At 32.4% G+C, this 20,803-nt stretch overlaps 1 protein-coding gene across 1 annotated transcript in view; it reads right to left on the bottom strand.

Moving 5' to 3' along the window:
* Nucleotides 1–20,803, bottom strand: part of brp (ELKS/RAB6-interacting/CAST family member bruchpilot) — a 195,395-nt gene that overhangs the window by 75,844 nt on the left and 98,748 nt on the right. The window contains exons 2-4 of the mRNA XM_089646431.1: nucleotides 19,189–19,338; nucleotides 9,629–9,725; nucleotides 4,057–4,205 (exon numbers count right to left, since the gene is read on the bottom strand). Of these exons, the coding sequence (XP_089502557.1) occupies nucleotides 4,057–4,205; nucleotides 9,629–9,725; nucleotides 19,189–19,338 (396 nt within the window). The remainder of the gene's footprint in view (nucleotides 1–4,056; nucleotides 4,206–9,628; nucleotides 9,726–19,188; nucleotides 19,339–20,803) is intronic.

Genomic DNA, 20,803 nt, shown 5'->3' with positions numbered 1-20,803 from the left:
CGAGGAGGAGAGGTGATGTGGCGGGTGGGTGTGAGGGTGGGTGTGCTGGGAGAGTGGCGGGAGGGCGGGAGACTGGTAGAGGCTTTGCAGCATCTGCAGCTGAGAAGGCTGCAGACCCATGCCCGCCGGCTGCTGGAAGGCCGGGCTCAGCATAGACAGTTGCTGCACCTCCCCCTCGAGAAGCGCCACCTCGCGCTCCAGGTTGGCGATGCGCGCGTCCTTGGTCTCCAGGATGGCCGTGATGGTGCTGTTGCCCGAGCCCAGCTGGTACAGCGTCTGGCCGTGGAGGGCCTTCTCCAGCTGAAGCTGCAGGGTCTTTAGCGTCTCGTTAGTGGCCTTCAACTCCTGCGGGGCACAGACAGGGTAAGGGGCGCGGCCTAGCAAGTGTCGCTGATTAGTTTGACGAAAGAAAGACCCCCCGCCGCCGCCCCTCCCCCGCCCGCGCGGACATTTCTTTCGCCAAACTAACTCTCGGTGTTAGTTTGACATTGTCCATCCGCATTCTAGTTACATCGGCTTCTATGCAAGACTCCTCCGTTACTTCAATCCTCTCCGGATTCTCATCCGATACGGTCCTTTCTATTTCATTTCTGCGCTTTTGTTGCAAAATTTTGGTTGGTAATTGATCGAATGTGTGTCTCGAATAATGCTCTTGGATTTGATATAACTTATATCGTGTAGCATAATGAATGACCGCATGAAATGATTGTCTAGAAAGCTGAACAACGTCGACATCTAATTTGGATTACAAGCCAAACACAGAAGGTTCTAGAATCGATTCTTTCTCTTGCAAAATGGACAATTTCTCACTAACAGAGGTACTTGTACGACACGACTTATCGGTGCTTCATTTAACACAGTTCTCTAGAAGTATGGGTGACGCTATAGTAGTTCTATAAGACAAGTGCACACATAGAGAAGCTCCCCACCTCCACACGCCACACACCGAGCAGTACACACCTGTCCTGGTACTTGTCCAGGTCCAGGAGACCTCGGACCTCCTTGCGTGTGGGACAGTGTGCGGAGACGATGGGTGTGACAGGCGATAGGCGATAGACACAGGCGATAGACAGGGATGCTAGAGACAGGGTGACACAAATATCTAACGTGGTGCATTCAACATTCAAGTGGTATCGTCGGGAAATTTGGCTGTGGTTTGTATCACCCGAATAATAATAATATAACGATATACCCAAATATACCAGATATCACATTGGACCCCGTATTTCAATATTGCTTGGCAAACATTTGTGTGACCGTCCCCCGGCATACATTAATGAGCTACTCCCATGAAATCTTTTAAATCAATTTTCTATATCAGACGAGGTAAAACTGTAGTGATTGAAATTGAAGTAAGACGTAAAGGTGTTTGCCGTGAAAGAAGTAATCAAATTTTTCAATTGTAACACTGGAACTTTGTGATCATCAAAATATTAACAACAAAATTACCTTCGTCTGGGTCAAATATTAACCCAATTGCTCTGACGAAGAGATGTTTAATATTTAGTTATAAAATAAAGTGATATACAAAGATTACACTGTTTCAAATAAGAATTGAAATAATTTTTTAACCATTAAATGAATGAACAATAAGTTTATCAGAATTCTTTTTTATCTCGAATCTGAATAGTGAGTAAACTACCTGCAACAATAATACATAACTACGTGTTGTGCATCATTACACGTGGTGGAGAATTACTGTAAAAGCTTTGTGTAAAAAATAATCGCCAGAACTATAAAATAAATTTCATAATTTGCCAAATTTCCCAAACGATAAATTTCTAAAGCACGTCTAAACGTGATTAACATCTAGTAAAAAGCGGAGAAAACCATTTTTGACATTGATGGGTTTATCAATAATGCTTTATTTTCTAAAATGTGTCACATTTTGACGGAATTTTGCGCATTTCTGTAATTTTTAACGTTGAGTAACTGACTACCAACGGTAAAAACGTAATTCTATTTTACAAATAAACGATTTTTTTTTATGATTTTTCAACATAAATTGATTGCATCGCTAAAAACATTAACAAAATATCTTGCTTTATATTTATGCTCTATCGATTAAAATTTTCTTTTTCGTTATGTGCTATCAAATAAAACTTGATGTTAACATTTTACACATCACGGTAATTTTGGACTTTACGTTAAGAAATAATATTATCTGCTGTTCAAAGGTTAAATATGTATATACAGGGTTTTCCAATAAGAGGTGTTATTTTGAATATTAATTAAGGAATTAATGATTTTTATGGCTGGTATTGGATGGTATTGATCTGGACAACGTTTACTTTCAACAAAACGGCGCTACGTGCCACACAAGCAACGAAACCATTGAGCTTTTACGGGAAAAGTTTCCGGACCGTGTTATCTCTCGAAGAGGTGATCACAATTGGCCACCGAGATCTTGTGATTTAACACCTTGCAACTTCTTCCTTTGGGGCCACGTAAAAGAAAAGGTTTACGCCAATAGCCCAGCGTCGATTCAAGACCTCAAAGATGGAATTCGTGAGGCTATCGAGGACATAAGGCAGCCACTTTGCGATTTGGTTATGGAAAATTTCATGAAAAGGATATGGTCCTGTAGGCGTGGTCTTGGTGGTCATTTGACTGATGTTATTTTTCAATATTAACGGCATACCTTCCTCTTTATAATGAAATAAATATTTGATCATTTATATTAAAAAATGTCATTTTTCTTTGAATATCAAAATAACACCTCTTATTGGAAAACCCTATTTAACAAATAATTATAAGCAATAATTAGTCGCCTGAAATATCAATACAAATTGTTATAATTATTTTTTATATGCATAAAACCTTATCTTATAAACTTTAGTTTATCATTAAAAAATAATGTATATTTATGAATAAAATCCTGACATAAGTTTATGTAAATAGTTGAAATAAATAAACCGATGTGTTTCTTACTTTCATTTGGTATGAGTGCATAAATTACATTATTTTAAATAAATAAAAATATTTATCAAATTTTTGATCGAATTAATTATAGGTTAGGTAGAACGCCGTGAATTTACAGTACGAAGCATTATAGTATAAATATGAGAAGTCTTGTTAGGTGATTATTGATTTTCCGTTAATATGTCTTGATAAAGATCATATAATTTCAAAGCAGGCTCTGTGTGTTTGATTTGGTAGGGAAATTTGAATTTTTCTATGTAATGGTTCAACGAAATTATGGTTAATTATAAATGGAAGTATATGACTAATTCGTTGTCCTCACACTAAGTTACCTAAGACTAAAAGTCTGACAATATGTTGTCCTATTAGATATATTTCGATTAACCTCCTGTTGTTATATTAATTTAGAAAATAGTGTGCAGCTAATGAATTTTTACTTGCTAGACGGCTCTCTGGATAAATAAATTAGTATAAATAATTTCAAGCTTATTTCCTTAACTTTTTAGAAATGATAATTAATTATAATAACTATTTGTATAAATGGCCATTTTCCTTTAGTAAATCACGTTAAAATCAAAAGCTGGCGATGCTGTTAATCCCCAGGATTTAAAGAAAATAAATTTACAACCACTAAATTTAATCAAGAGAAATGATTTTCCATAACTCTTTTAACTTTTTTTTTATGACAAATCTTTTGGTTTTTCTTGGCAAAACTTCCGATCTTTTTAAAAATATGATTTAATAAGAGGAATGGTGCTAATAAATTAAATGAAAAAAGCATTGGATTTAAATAATTAGGTATTGATTTAAAATGAATAGATGAAAAAAATCTAAGTACTTTAATTCAATTCGTAAAATGTTTTAGATGACAAAATAGTAAATTTAAAAAAAATAATAATCAAAGATTTTAATAAAATAAGACCATAACTTTTTATGAGATTTTGCATGATTCTTTACAATATATATACTTATATCAGTTTTCTGACCAAATTATATTTAGAAATAAATTAACGTGTTTTACGAATATGCGAAAGCCATACTATGATTTTCCCTGCAGTTTTCAGCTGTTTTGTGTTAGATTTGTTAGTATTTTTTAAGAAATCATTAATAAGGTAAACGAAAAATTGGACCCACTCTTCTGTTCAAAACTGGCACCTCAAAAGCGGCGGCATCTTTCTGATTTTTCAAAGACAAATGAAGTGCGCGGGACTCGAACTCGAGTAACCTAGTGTTCAAAGATTTAGCCTGCAGGTTTGCTATCTCCTCTAGAACAGGATTTGCACCTAAAATAAAATAATCTGAGTTATTAAAGTTTTAACCCTTTACAGTCCAGTGGTTAATATACTTACCATCGGCAGTTGAAAAGAGTTAAGCGAACGAAAGGTTAACTCATTTTTTTCAAATCAATTTTTTTGTTTTATTTGGACGCTCGTCTACTAACATTTTTTCAGTCACTAAATTTGCTGCGCAAACATTAAACGTATATAAGTATATCGTATTGTGTTTGATTATGTTTTTGGAACTCAAAGGCAAATTTTGCATTTTACAACTATTTTAATGTGTTAACATCGTAGCAAGATAAATTGAGAAATTCTTATATTATAATGTGTATCAGTAAATATAAATATTTTTTACTAATATAAAATTAAAATATATTTCAGATTTCCTGTGAAAACTTGTTGCGAGGGTTCCTTTAAGAACGAATTTGTGAAACTTCCACAACTGAAATTTAAATCACTATTCATATTTTCTACCTGATCTCCTTAAATCTGGTAAAATTCTAAAATAAAATTATTTGCACGTATTGCCTCCTTTGTCTGTAGGCACGGACAATTAATATTTTTATCTTAGGGCGTGATATGGAAAAGATATGTAATATTTTTATTTCAAATAAATCTCTCTACCCATTGTTTCAGAAGGTTTTTAAGACATTATGCTACGTATACATACACGAGCCAAACTGCCGAACTGAACTTCAACTTATGAGAAAGTAACGAAGCAACCGCTAATGGCGCGAAACGGCGCTTGCAGTTGCTTTGTTCCTTTCCCGTTCCCAATTCATGGTTCGGTTCGCGTTTAAGTTCGCAAATGTATACGTGCCATTAAGGATGCCGGTGTTATAACAAATACATTTTTTCCTAAACTGGTGGCAAAACGTTATAAACGTTACGATTTTAATTTTGTTATAATTTCTTTGGTAACTTTTGAAGTTTGAATAATTATTAACAAAATTTTATTTTTGCTAACGGTTATAGAAAGAATCTCTAATTAAGTTATTGATTCGATTAGTGATGTGTAATTTGTATTCAATGGTGAACTAATCGTCTAAATTATGTATCACGAAAACTGATGGATTAAAATCATTAATGGATTATGTATATTTTTAAGGTAGGTAAAAATAAATTGATTGATATTATATATTAGAGTATCGTATTGTATTTTATGGTGGTGAATGCATGTTTATTACTGAAAAAGTTTTATTTGTCTTTCGGATATTAAAAAATATATACTTTATCGTAATATAGATAGGTACCTATTCATATAAATATGTGTGTACCTATGCTTGGTTTATGTAAACTTTTTAAAGCATTCTACGGAATTTGCCAATACAAAATATAAAAAAGATAATTTTCAGTAATATCTTTACATTTTGAGAAATTATTCTGATTTTATTTTTTGTATTGGGTATATCATTTTATAGATGCAAAGAAAATTAAATTCAAAATAAAAAATAGCAGTAGATCCTAAAAGAAAAATTAAAGTTTCTTTTACTGTTCCAGTTGAAATCAGAAAGCATGCAATTTCCAATTTCACCGGTGAATTCTTAAAAAAAAAAAAACAGTGTTTTTATTTTTCTTATGGGTAAGAGAAACTTCATTTTTAGTTATACTGCAACATACAAAATACTACTTCTACGATGCAAATTCGTTTCTTAAAAATAACATAACAATTTTTTTATTTCTAAAAAACTCATAATGGTAAACACCTGTTTTTGTGCCATCGCTTGCATTTGCTGGAACATTTGTCTCTCTTCCTCTTTGCCTGAAAGTAACGGGAGTAAGCAAAAAATAAACATGTTAGAAGCGTTGAAATTATTATGTAATTAGTAAGGAATTCCTAGAAAAAAAATCAAATCAATTTTTTCTTTGGGTTTGTATTATTATTATGACAACACTTCAACAGAAACATTTTAACACAAATAATTATACGGAATGTAAGTCTTTGAGATATGTACTATGTTATATTCAGTTTTATTTTAAATCAGTTTGTTTTAATAGAAAATTAATGTAGTTTTATTTAAAATTAGAGTACATTATTTTAAGTCAGAATTAATTAACATAAGTTTTTTCTTAGCGTTGCAAAACACCCTTCAATATTTCACAAAAATGTCTTAAAAGCGTTTTAAAATCCTAATGGCAAATGCATTGTTTTAGCGAAAACTTTGATTTAAACTCTAGAACGGTTTCGGTTTTAACTGCATGTTTTAAAGAGTGCACTGACTCCTTTTAGTAAGGAACTTTCAAAAGGGAATATCGTAATATTTGTATTTAAAGTTCTCTAAACAATGTAAACCTATCTTGAGGTTAATACCTTTTTTTATTATAGGCCCTTTCAGACCTGAATTAATTTGTTCAAAGATTGTTTTTATTTCATTGTAAATTTATGCGCTGTTAATTTGAACTACCCTTACGTCTCATAAAAGTTAATTACATTCAACAAAGAAAACCAATTAATGTTGACTTGATTTCAATGAGATTGTTTAGGGCGTATTAATACGTCAACATAACGGCGATGGGTTAAATTCTAAGATCCTACTCAAACTTTCACTGACCATAAACTTCCTAGACCGGGTGCTAAAACTAAGGCAATTGTTCAACAGGACAATAGGGCCAAATATTGTGTAGTTCTGAAGGTCATCAGCTCAACTGATGTTAAACTTTGACTCAGATTGTTTTAAAACTGTTAATACCCAGGCATGTTATACACATACACAATGATTATACACCATAGTTTTAAGCTTGTACATTTTTTTAACATGTAATAAACTTAATAATATCTTTCTTAGCTTTTTTAGCTTTCTTAGCTTTTTTTATTTACTTTATTAATATAACAGTAACAATTCTCCTATTTCTCCAAATAATAAATTCCCTCACTTATTCGAATGAAGATTGGACATTGTTCTGTTACTTCTCATCTTTTTAAAATGCACGTGCTTGACTCTCCAGATTGTACCTTCTGTGGTCTAGAAATGGGAACTTTAGATCACATATTTTTAGTTCCCTTTCTTAACAAATATCCTCTTTTCTATAAAGCCTTATCTAAAATTGCCTCCCCTCCATTCAATATCTCTTCTCTTCTCAGTCCGTATTTGACACAAATCTTCAATATACTTTTGAAATTGGTCAATTTAAACAAAATTAATATAAATAAAATTCACTTTCCCTCTCTCCATAATTTGAAATGATAGCCTAGAACACCTTGAAGGGTGGAAGTAATAAACATTTGGAAAAAAACTGTGGAAAAATTTCTTTAATTTAAATCGAGTTGAAAAAATAATATTTTAATAATTTTATATCGTTGGTTTCATTTTATGAATACGGAATAAAATTTCTTACAAAAACACTTAACTTTTTACGTTTAAAAAAGTATAAATACCTACTATGTTTCAACCGAAATATAATTTATTTTACAAAGCAGAAAAATTACCATAAATTCATGAAACATCTTTAGAATTTCCTGAATTTTCGTGGGTTTGATGATAAATTTTTTTTTGTGAATTATCTGTTTTGCCCCGTCTTTCACATTCAGAATATTCCATTCGGGGAATGATATCTCTCTCTTTCATTAAAGGAAGACAAATAAACCAAATGCCACAAAAGAAGAATAAATAATACATATTTCCTTTCGCAAAATTAAATTGCCTTTTATTTTTGGAATATTAATAAGCGAAACACGTTTCATATTATTTTTTCTCGGCTTCTGAATGCTTACAATTCTGGAGATCAAAACACGATGTGGCTATGAAGGTAAAAAGCGTTTTCACAATCTTTTTTCATTATTACATTAAAAAAATATATGAATTACTACAGCAAACAAGGATTTCTTTTTACAACATTGCAGTAGGAGTATGTAAATAGGAGTATGTAAATGCTTGTCTATTAGTGACCAAAACACGGCAAATCGGAGGTAAAAGGTTGAATTTGCATGACAATAAAAGATGTGAGCAAAATGCAAAAGAAGTTAAGTGAAAGAAGCATATCGAAGAACTTCGAGAACAGATTCATCTTAGAGCTTATTTTCCACACGGTGAGCATACGGTGAGGAAAAGTGGACACTAAAGATAGCTAATAGAAATTAAATGCGGTTTTGGAGAAGATTGCTTAGATTTATTTATTGATATCATGTATATTCCATAGAAAAACAATGGCTTTGAACGTTATAAAATCAATTAAAAATTAGAAATAAATTACTGCTTACTACTATTTCTTTCTCTTGCTTTCTACATAAGAGCTCAGCCTGGCTTTAAAGTAGAATCGTATAAAAATAACAGATGATTTACGAGTTTCCCTAATGTGGAATTAACGCGGCTGACGTTAGTCATACGGCATTAAGCCGAATACTCTAGTTAAATCATATTTTAACACCATTTTACAGTAACCGAGTCGGGATTATTTATTCCGAGCTTTGCTGCATTCAATTTTAAGCCCCTGTCCGTTGGTTTGTACGCTTTAAAATATTAATATTGTTATTTTGCTTTATCTGAACTATGTTTGTTGTTGTCTGTTACATCAGAGAAATCACAAATTTACGTTTCATTTACGTTATGAGTTAAAAATACACTCATTCTCTACAAAAATCAAAATCCCAAAAAGAATAATTTGCATCCTCGTGATCTCCCTTTAGTTTTAACTAAAATAAATAATTTTAAATACGCCTAGATATTTTCAAAAGTAAATGGATAGTTTTCGCTACATTGGCAAACAGATTTTATAATTTTTAATTAAGATTAACCCTTGATAATATTATTTGTTTACCTCGATTAACTTCACAAATGTTTTTTTGATCTCAAAAAAAAATAAGTTAAAAATTATGATGGTGAAGGAATTTTTATTTTATTTTTATGTTGACGAATAATTTTTTTATAACGATTTAAAATGTGCCATTTTCGATTTGTCGTCAAAACGACATGTTCGTTTTATTCGTGAATTCGGCGGCCTTATAATGACGTTGTAGCCAGTTAGAACCGTTTTAGAATCTGCGATTTTGAAATCAATAATTATTAATGGAAATATTAATTTTTGATATTTTTAGCACATTGATGTTGAATCTTCAACACATTTTTAACGGAATTCAGAGTTTGTGAAAATATCCCATTATATATGAAATTAATTATTACTCATTTTTTAACCGTTTTATGCGAATTTTTGTCTAGTGTATAAGTTAAAACTTACCGATTGTTTATTACAAATATTATCTCGTATTGAATATTGTATTAAATATAAATAAAACTGATTAATTTGTTAAGTTGCTGTTTGAAAAATGAAAGCATGATTGAAAAATATTAATTTCCGGTGAATAATTTTGTAAGTTAATCCTTTATTTGTTACGTGGTAAAAATACTGACCACTTGATGATTACATTAGGTGCCAAAGTTTAAGGTTAAAAATAATAAAATTTTATGATTATTTTTATTTTTTTAACTCACCCATCCCCTTGTTTTGCAGCATCTCTAAGAGCTTCTTGATGCTCTCGTCTCTAGCCTGAAGGGTTTGCTTTTGGGTTTCTATCCTCAACTCCAACTCCTGTGAAAGAAAAAAATAACACATTTAATCATTGTATGCTAATTTATCACATATACATAATATAATAAATGTTAGTTTGGCGCATTACGTTATTTTAAAAACCCATTGCCGGAGACAGTTCAACCGAAGAGCGATAACATTCCAGAGGTCTTCGGTACAAATCCCAATGAAAACGAAATAAAAAATGTTAAAATAATTATATTAAATATGTTAGTGCAAATGTATATCTTTCCCCAGATAAAATTAGGGAATGCAACTCCAGGAGATGTGCGAGGAGAGGTTGTGCCTGCGTTGCACAGTGACCACCGGTGAAGTAGCCCAGGACCGGGACACCAGGCGGCATATTTTCGAAGCTAAGACAACGACCTCGTTAGGGGAATAAGTATTTTTTGACTAGTAATGGGCAGTAACATTTACATAATCGAAATATTTAGATCGAAAAATCAAGTGATTAATCGATTTTTCGCTCGGACTTCAGTGGGAGCAGTAGCTGCTGACAGAGACAGATTTTTGTCGGGTTGGGAGAGGGAAAGCACATAGACATGGTACATTGTTATGGCAACATTTTCATATGAACTTCATATGAAGTTAAATTCACAATATCTATATTTAAAAATAATTATTGCGTTATCCCAGTTCCCAGTTCGCAGTGGATATCAAATCATATTAGGTAGCACAAAGTACCACGGGAAAAATATCTCGTTCGTCAAGCAATCCGAGATATTTTTGACGTTTTTCGGAGTTGGGAATCGATTTACGTTTTCTAGTGAATTCTGACCAATGACGTGAGGGCTGTGGTTTCGAATGATTTTCAAAACGATTGTCACTGGACTGTGTAATGATTTTTGACAGAATCTATTTTTCAAACAAAATATAAAATAATATCTGTTTACTAGGAGGCTTTATAAAAAATATGTAAACTACTAACTGTTTACAAGGAGGCTATAGAAAACAAAATGTTAACTAATAACTCCTTTCAAAAGGCATCTGAAATGCTTTTGGTAAGTTCTTGCGGTGCAATTAAAAATATCTAACACTTCTGCATATTGGTTACCTAAGCTTAGTATTTACAAGAGAGTTTATAAACGAATTGGTATTGACGTTATTGTCGCATGACTCTATTAGGAACATGAAACCAAATCAATTTTTTGAAATCAATTCAATTTTTCATCCTTTTCTTTTTATAATTTTAATTATTTTTTCTCTCTTTCTTTCTTCTCTGTTTTCAAAAATAATAGTTTATTATCATTTTTAAAAACATTTTTTAAATATCAATTTATATCATGGTCACCCTACATGTTTACAACATTATACCGTAATGAATAGGCTGATAGGTACCATGTAGGTATCCAATTCGTAGAAACGTCAATGTAACAATATTGTTCTCTTAATATATAATGTTTGTGCTATTTTGTTTATTATTTTGTAAAATTATTAACCTCAACACAGGCTTGTCCTAGTGAGGTTAAAAATTCTAACCTAAAAAAAGATACAATGTAAAGAAACGATAAAAAAAAAATTAAAAATCCAAAAATTCGGGCTTGTCAATAAGGGAATTAATGATAATAATAATTTACATTCCAGGAAGTGTTGAGATTAATGTAATCCGTACACGTCCCGTGTACAAATTGAAAAAAAAACAAATAAAAAAAAATATATATATATATTTTATTTATTTATTAACATATATCAATATAATTAATGATTTAAAAAGTAACGTTACATCACTTTGTTAATTTTAGATTTTTTCACTAGACAGTTAGTTAATATTTAATACAAATATTATGTTTTGAATTAAAATGATTTAAATATTAGTGCTGAATTTAAAAAATAGAATCTGAGTGAACCTTTTAATGAATATATATGATCAAATAGGTGAATTGTTCTCAATTTGGCTTCGGACGTACAAAAATGTTAAAGAGCTATGTGTTTATTATTACAAAAGTCTTTGTTATTCTTATTTTTTTTGGTCAGAAAAACTTGTTGGAATTCCGGCGAAGAATAAATTTTTATTATTTTTTTATGTCAATCGCACAAGAGTCGCAACTGCTCCCAAACGTCTAGGTACAGTGAGATTATGGCATCCCCAATTGGGGTATGTTGTGAGGCTGAAGGTAGTGGGGAGAGAGAAGGGGAAGAGGGAAGTACCTGAACATTCAGATCTCGTCACCAAACACGGCCAAACCCATTTCAAGCAACGTTTCAATTCTAAATGGTGGTCTTACATCAGGGCGATACTGAGAGTATCTTTCACTCTGGAACGTGCCGCAAATATACTATATATTATTTCAAATGAGTAATTTGTGAAATAACAAAAATTAATCAAATAAAATTTACTTGCGCACGCCGGGATTTGAGCCCAGCTTTATAGTCGAGAGCCTTATCCCTCGACAACGGAAGCCTTCAAGATTCATAATCAATTATAATCATCTCAAAACAATACACATTTTCCTAAACATAAGAAACATATATAAAATAAAACAGTTGAAAACAATATATTTTGCACTTTGCCAATCGATAATAGAATATGGAATTATTGCTTGGGGAGGAGCAACAAACTCGGCTATCAATTACATAGAAACCGCACAGAAAACGATCTTAAAGGTAATACTAAAAAAACATAGACTGACTGATACAGACCAAATATTCAACAGCTGTGACGTACTAGATATACGCCAATTATACACTAAAAAACTACGAAACTACATTTTTGACAAAAAAAATAAATTTCAACATACACAAAATAACACTAACAGACCAGTTAGACAAGCGTACAAAGAAAACATAAAAACTCCGACAGTAAATTCAAGCTTTGTACAAAGACACTACCAATACCATGCAATAAAAGCTTTCAACAGTTTAAAACTTGAAATTAAAATTGAGGAAAGTAAAAATAAATTCACACACAAAATTACAAAATGGATAGAAGAACAAAAAAGACAATATTACCAAAATTTCATAGCATAAAATAAAAATAAAACCTACACGTAACACACAAAACCAATATAAACACACATCACTCACAAACACACAAGATTATTTTCAATGTACTATTTTTTTTAATTTTAAATATATTATTATGTATTTTTAATTTTAAATATATTATTATGTATTTTTAATTTTAAATGTATAATTTTTCTCATTAAATGTATTACGTAGTTTATATTTTCATATTATTAAATGAAGGCCTCAGCACGGGCAAGCCACCCAGTGAGGCCTACATTACTGGAAAACTTGAATTGTAAAAAATATTGTACCTAATAAAAAAAATAAAAAAATAATAATTATGTTTAAAAGTTTACATCAATTTTCTGGAATTATATTCGTCTCCGAGCATCCTTCTACTTCAGTTCGTTTCATCAATCTAGCAAGATAGACGGGATGCTGTCAATCCTAGTACCCGATCTGAACTGCTAAAGGCCTCTGTGATTGTCAGCGACAGACTGTCACGAACACAGGCTTTGGAGATAGGGGCGGGTTGATAAGTATTTCTCGGGATCCCGACTCATATTTTGAAGGAAATTTTCAACGGTATTGGTTGAAATATTGTTACTTTATTAGTAGACAATTTAGCAATTTAATAATAGAATATAACTATGTATGGATGACATGCCTCTGTCAGTTGAAGAACAGCTAACAACACTAGTGTGATCCCATAGAAATTTTTCAAGAAATTACACTAAAAAAACCTCCAGACTTCCCCACTAAACGCGTATTCGAAGAACTCAAAGATCCTACATTTAAAACTTATTCGCAAAAAAATCTTTTATTCAAATGCTAAAAGAAAAAGATAAATGCTCATTCATAACTGAAAAGCATACCAGACTAAAATATATATTTGAATAATTTTAATGCCCTAAACTAAACACTTATTTTGCCCAACAATATTATACTCACTAAGGAAAAAGCTTATTTAATAAATAACCAGATGAAATCAGAATCATTAATGATAATATACAAATTTTGAACTCAATCAAAAACCTTTTAGAGAAATCATTAACTAAAGAAACTGATTCCCTTATCCTACCCGAAAATGGTAAAAAAAACAGTCCTCTAATATTATATTTATCATTATTTTTTTTTTGGTAAACTAATGTTTTAAGACAAGATTTTTTATGCATAGCACAAAGGGTAACAATTATTTTACAAGCAATAATTATATTTATCCTCTACGATGTTTTTCTTTCTAAATACATGCATGTTTGTCTTTTAATTTCATAATATTCTTGAAATAATCCTTAATTCGAACAGTAAATTTCAGTATTACTTATAAAGATTCCATAATACACCGCTGCAGCGCTGGTATAGCTATACGATGAGAAGGGTAGTATACTGCTCGAATTAAAAGATATACTCATAATAATATTCATGCAAGTTTTTCTTAGACTGCCACCATTTTTTTCCGATCCTCAAAAACACGGTCCTTTTTGCATTTCGCGTTTAGTTGCTAGTTTCACGTTTCTTCAAATGACATTTAAGATGTCATTGGGTCTGCTTTGAGTTGCTTCAAAATTTGGCCATTTTGATTATGTAAATGTAAATGTACACTACGAGCGAGAAAATTATGCCTATACCATAATATGTTATTACTAAACTGATATTTTTTTTCAAAATGTACACTCCTCTTATGGAAAATTAATGGAAAAGAAGTATAAACCATGAGATGCAAAATAACCCATTGTAAAACCTAATATATATATATATATTATTTATTAACATTAAAACCTGCTAAACTACTTACGTAGTTTGTCAGCAGGTACATAATGACAACATTTTTGCAATAACATGGTACAATGGTAAACAGTATGAAGGTATTTATGTATAATGTTGATGATAAATTAACAATAAATGATAAGTTGGTTAAATTACACAATTGTATAAATATAAATATGCCTCATATAACAAAACAAGCACAAATGAATTTAATATGAACAACTTAATATAATCAAATGAATATAATCAACAAGTACTTCTATGGTTTTAATATACATAAGGTAATACAAATTTATAACGATTTTCCATTTCCCTAGAGTGGGAATTCCAATTAGGAAAACAAGGTCTTCAGTAGTGCATCAATATAGATCCTCAGTATCTAATAGCCATTTCCTTAGATTAAATTTGACTTTGGCTGTAAAAACGTTTATATTTTTAATTGTCATTGGTAGTTTATTAAATATTCTGGGTACAATATTCACCGTATTTATTGGTACATTTCGGGACCACCAATCCTTATGGAAAATTAATGGAAAAGAAGTATAAACCATGAGATACAAAATAACCCATTGTAAAACCTAATAATTATATTATATGCACGTTTTTCAGCTCGTATAGAAATAAAACAAAATATATATGCCAAACCGCCACTAAAACTAATATTTTGTAATGTGAATACCGCGCAATTTTTTTTACATTAACCCCTGTTTTGGAAGCACTGAGGAAAATAATTTATTTCAGGGCCTATGTCCGGGGAAGGAAAAAGGTATGGGGGTGGGTAGGAATATAGGGATCAACGTATCCAGGAGTGACGGACGTATGATCTATTCCTCCTGTTGCGGCGCACAGCGATGGGCCAAGAGATACCATTAAGAGAGGTCAAAGGGTCCTCACAAACCAGCCTCTCCCGATCCAGCACGCCACGCAGCTGGTGGGTAGGCACATCTTGACTACATCTCACCCGATGAACCCGGGCTGAAAGGTGAACTGCTCCCAAGTGTCTATATTTAGTGGGACTAGGTCATCCCTAATTATTAGGCTTATGGGAAGAGATGCAGAAGAGGATATTTTGATCGTACCTGGATCTTTAGATCTAATTACACGGAAAGCCTTTCCACACGGCGATACTGAGAGTATCTACCATTTACACCTAAAGCCACCATCTATTATCGAGAATGTTCCACTCCGATAGAGATCATGTTGTTTTCCAACCTCCAAAGAGTGAAACAAACATATGAATAATAAATAAAAACATTTAAACAGCTCCGTATTACCCAATAACGCCTCTGTGGTCGAGGGGTAAGGCTCTCGACTAGCAATCCAAAGCTGGCGTGCGCAAGTAAATTTTATTTGACGAATTTATATTATTTCACAATTCACGCACGTTCCAAAGTACTCTCAGTATCGTCCAGGTATAAGACCACAATTCAAAATTGAAACGTTGCTTGATAATGCTTTAGCCGTATTTGACAACCTGAATAACTTTGTACTCCCGCACCTTTCTCTTCCCCATCTACTTATTCTCCCAATACTTTCATCCTCACAACCCCGATTGGGGATGCCAAAATCTCACTGGCTCCAGACGGTTTGTACCAGTTGGGACTCTTGTACGGTATTCGCATTTCAAAAAATTATCACCTAATCTTAAATCTCTGGCCGCAGGTTCTATTTGTAGGTGTTTGAACCTTTAAAACTTTTATCTTTTATCTTTAAGAGTTGCAGAAAGCAGTCTTTTAAAAATTTCAGCGATCTACCCCTGACGTCTTCCTTCAGAAGTCTGATTAAAAATTAAGTGTCTCAGTCTGAAAGGAGCCTAAATTACAAGTTTCAAAGGAGTCTCAATTGGGAGGCTAAATTGATCGTCAGAAAAAAGGAAGCGAAACGAGATTAAAAGGTTGAGTTTGATTGCTTCGTAATGAGAATTTCGACTTTTTATCGTATTGGATTGATTTTTATTGATTGTGAACTATATATAGTCACTGCCAGAAATATTAGACATATCTTCTGGCCCGTGGCCGGTAATAATATTCGTGGTTATAATGTTCGTGGTGATAATGTTCGAGGTAATAATGTTCGTGGTAATAATGTTTGTGGTAATAATGTTCGTGGTGGTAATGTTCGAGGTAATAATGTTCGTGGTAATAATGTTTGTGGTTAAAATGTTCGTGGTGATAATGTTCGAGGTAATAATGTTCTTGGTAATAATGTTGGTGGTAATAATTTTCCCTGTCAAAATGTCACGTTACATTACGTAAAGGTTATATTAGGTTCGGTTAGGTTCATGGGTTACGTATGATATGAATGTGCCGCTTAAGGCTCAGCTGGAGAGATATGATCCTGTTGACAAATTTTTATTGAGAGGAGTGACAAGAAAGTTTCATATATTTTTTTAAATTTTATTGGAATGAATTGTTACATGCTGAGAATTCTGACTGCCTGTGCCAATATTTTAACATTTTACCTGTTTCTAATTGGAAACATTTTCGCAAGGAACATTATTACTGGGTACATTTTGACCGGGAACATTTTAACTGGGCTTGTAAACTGGGGACATTTTACCGGGAACCTTTTGACAGGGAACATTAATATCTACCCCTTCTAACCTTATAGTTGTATAATGATTTGGTATTGTCTTGATATTACCATGATATATTTATTTATTATATACTAGCGCAGACCCGTGAATACTAACGGGATACGCATAGAGTCGCAATGGCGTACTAAAATCTCGATGAAACGTTTTCCACTATTATCACGAAGATTCGGGGACCGGTTTCGGTAGTTTCCAGTCGTTCGGTATGTTGGCAGCGTCGGAGGTCAAATCGTACTAGTGACTCATAATGGATAGTTTTAACATAATAACGACGCCAGAGAATAATGTTTGAGAGATTTTGCTGCTTCATACATGCATATTTTCTAATTTATTGTAAGATTTACGTTGGAGAACCATTTTGATCACCCGTCCCAGAAACTATTTAGGTATAAGATGTTCATTATTGTTACATTACTTTATTAAACTTTTATTTTGTTTAATAACTACATTTAAAAAGATATGTATCAACCTTCCCCTCACTTCATTCCCCAATCAAGGGTAACACAGTCACACTGGCTCTGGGCAGTGGAGATCTTATGTAAATAAAAATTTGGAAAAGGTTAGCAAGTCTTCTGTGTATAAATTCTTCTTTTATAAGTTTCTTTCAAGGCAGATCATTTGAAGTCAAGATAAACAATTTTACCTGGGTATTTACGGCGTCCACGGATTTTTAAGACCATTGAAGTTTATTTTCGGAATTCCCTTTTAACGAAGCTCCCACTGAGCTTTTCCCCAGAAGTCAGAGAAAAAGATTAAAAGTGAACGTAAGAGAAAATCATTCCTTATTTTTTTTGTCGTGTCACAGAGATTTCAGAGGGTTTTTCGTTTGGTTTATATAATAAACAATTTTGATGAAAGAGGCTTTTCGGATGACATTTTCGCTTTATTTTACAAAAAGCACGTTTAAAACAAATCTCAAATTAGAAAATGTTTCTTTTGTATCATTAATATGCTAGAAATAATCAGAAATTACTTGTTGACATTGTGTAACTCAATTATACATGCAATAACTGCATGAAGTGGGCGGAAGTTAAATAGAGAAAAAAATATGAAATAAATCGAGATATCGAAATACATGTTTTTAAATTAACTGAAAATAATAAATCATAAATAATCTAAAAAATTACACAGACTAGTAATACGATTACTTCACAAGATATTCTTAATTTGCACTCTGTTAATCCAGGAGAACTATCGCCACTGCGGCGTTTTGAAATGAGTGGGGAAGGAATGTATTGAATGCACCGGCACAGGCCTGTCAAAAATAAAACTCTAGTGGACGATGCTTTCATCCGTGTAGCAGCATCAATTCAATCAGTTTAATGTGCAACAAAACAGAGTAGGTGTCATCACTGGTCCCTGTGGTACGCCTTCCTTATTTTGGCAACTTTTGATGAGCTATTATTTATTTATTGTTTATTTTGCAAAAACAGTATGAACCAGAACATTGCAATATCGATAATTAACATTTACAAAAAAGTGAATAACAAATAGGTAGATTTACAAGTGGGACAAAGAAAAAAGTTTCAAATTTAGATTTACAATTTTAAGTATTGAATAATAATATTTCACGTTTAAATACGTTGTAGGACATGTGGAAAATATTAGTATTATGGAAACATTAACAAAGCTTGACAAAATCTCTTCTAGCACTGACTGTCTCCAAACCGTGCCGATCGCTCATCTTACACACATTACTAACTGACTATTAATTACTAAACCGTATTAGAATGATTTGTATAATAATATTTAATGAAACTTATGAAATCCCTTTTCAGTTGTTGTTTGAACATGAAGAAGGAATAAATAAACATGGGATTTCACAGCAGCCAAAACAAGAAGTTCCATTATTTATCTATTGAAGAATGTGTTTTTGGTGTAACTTAGTGTACGGGATCGTATATCTTGTAACACATAACACATACAAAATTACATAACAGATGTGATAACATTGAAAGATCAATAGAACACTTGGAAAAGGGAAAACGTCAAACCTTGTGGCTTTGAAGCCTGTTTATGTAAGCGACTGGTTTGATTACAGATTTGAGCTACAGCCTTCAGGAAGAAGGTTGCTCTGCTAATAGCCAATTTTTAATATAAGGGGAAACCAGAAGGAGAAGTAGAAGGGTAATGTGAATGTATGTACAATGATCTTACCTTGATAGTGTCCCTGAGAATGGCGATCTCCCTGGTGAGGTGCTCGTTCTCAGAGAACAGTACCTCCAGTTGCTGTTGCATCTCCAGGGAGGGGGCGCGCATGCGCAGGCGGAGCTCCTCTTCCAGCTGCCGAACCAACATGGCTTGTTTCTGTAACAATACAAACATTGGTTAATTTTTTACATATTTGGTATTCGATCAAATCAATAGTGTACTGCGCTGAGCACACTCAAACACAAACATAATTTAATTTTGACAATAACCTACAGAACTCTTAAAAAAAAACCTTCAAATATTTTACACGAATATAGTTTTGAACATCATGCGAATTTAAATAGCCCCACATCTACCGCATGAACTAAGGTTGTTAATTATTGACATAAAGGATTGAGTTTTCATACAGGCAAAACTATTTATTTATATTCATAGTACCTATGTATGTAACAAAAAATTCATCTGAATATATAGTAAAGCGTCAGATTGTTTTTTCCTGAAATAATTAAATTAGCGCCATCTATTAACGAGCACATTATGAATTATTTTAAGTAATTTCGTTTGTCCGTACGTGAAATGTTAGTTAAACCTGTGTAATGAACTCAAATTTGCTTTGAATTTAAGTATTATTTTCAAAATTGGAACTGATTGTGTGAAGAATTATTCAAATGAGTGAAAAAGTAGGTACCTACCTACCTTTAATCAAACCTTACTTAAATTCTTATTTATTAATAAATTTATTTTTGTAAATTTGTATTTATTTTGATAAAAAGTTGACAGATTTCGTGATTTTTCAAGTTTACGAACGGTATGCATTCGAAAGGTTTATTTCTCTTTAATTTATCAAAAAAATATATATAATTATTTTATAAATAAAATTGAAAATATATTTTTTAAAAGTCATTGATCCTGAGAAAAAAATTTTTTTTAAAAGAAAGAAAAACATTCCCAGGTTACGAATAACCCAACAATGTTTGAAAATCTCCTACTACCACCACAGAAAGCCGAAAATGTTGCTTGTGTTGTGATGGAGGACTTAGCCAGCCGAGGAATCGAACACGCGACGCTCGGGTGAGACCCAAGCGCTATGCCCACTCAACCACTGACCGTATTTATAAATATTTTGTAAATGCTTCCAGCTTCACAAATCTTACAATTATCCCGTGATTTTTCCTGTGAAATTGTGAACCTCTAAAATTCACGTCTCTATCAACAATATCATTGAGTGGAAAAGGCACACGAGGGAGTACGGCGTAATATGTTCTTTTACCTTCTAAAAAACTTCAAATCAAATGCCCCTTCAGAGCTTTTGCCGAAAAAAGGTCACCACGGTAAATATCAGCACAAACTTTTTTTCATGGGGGATATTTACAATCGCGTGTTAGCAGGGCCGGATTTACTTTCTACGAGATGATATAAAATGATTTAAAAATGTGAAAAAATTATCTTGGTGAGAACAGTGAACACGTTGAACAACATCACCTATTTTGCTATTTGATAATAAATTAGTATGTAATGTATAGAATAGATACAAAATCTAGCAAATGCCTCGGGGTCTTCAAGATATTCATAATAATCGTAATACTGATAAAACAATGCAATTGGCTGGCTTTGAGAAGGT

Source organism: Hesperophylax consimilis, chromosome 24 (genome assembly GCF_061612785.1).
Source record: "Hesperophylax consimilis isolate HC1 chromosome 24, BYU_Hcon_1.0, whole genome shotgun sequence".
NCBI classification, from domain to species: Eukaryota; Metazoa; Arthropoda; class Insecta; order Trichoptera; family Limnephilidae; genus Hesperophylax; species Hesperophylax consimilis.
This window is presented reverse-complemented; position numbering and strand designations above follow the sequence as displayed.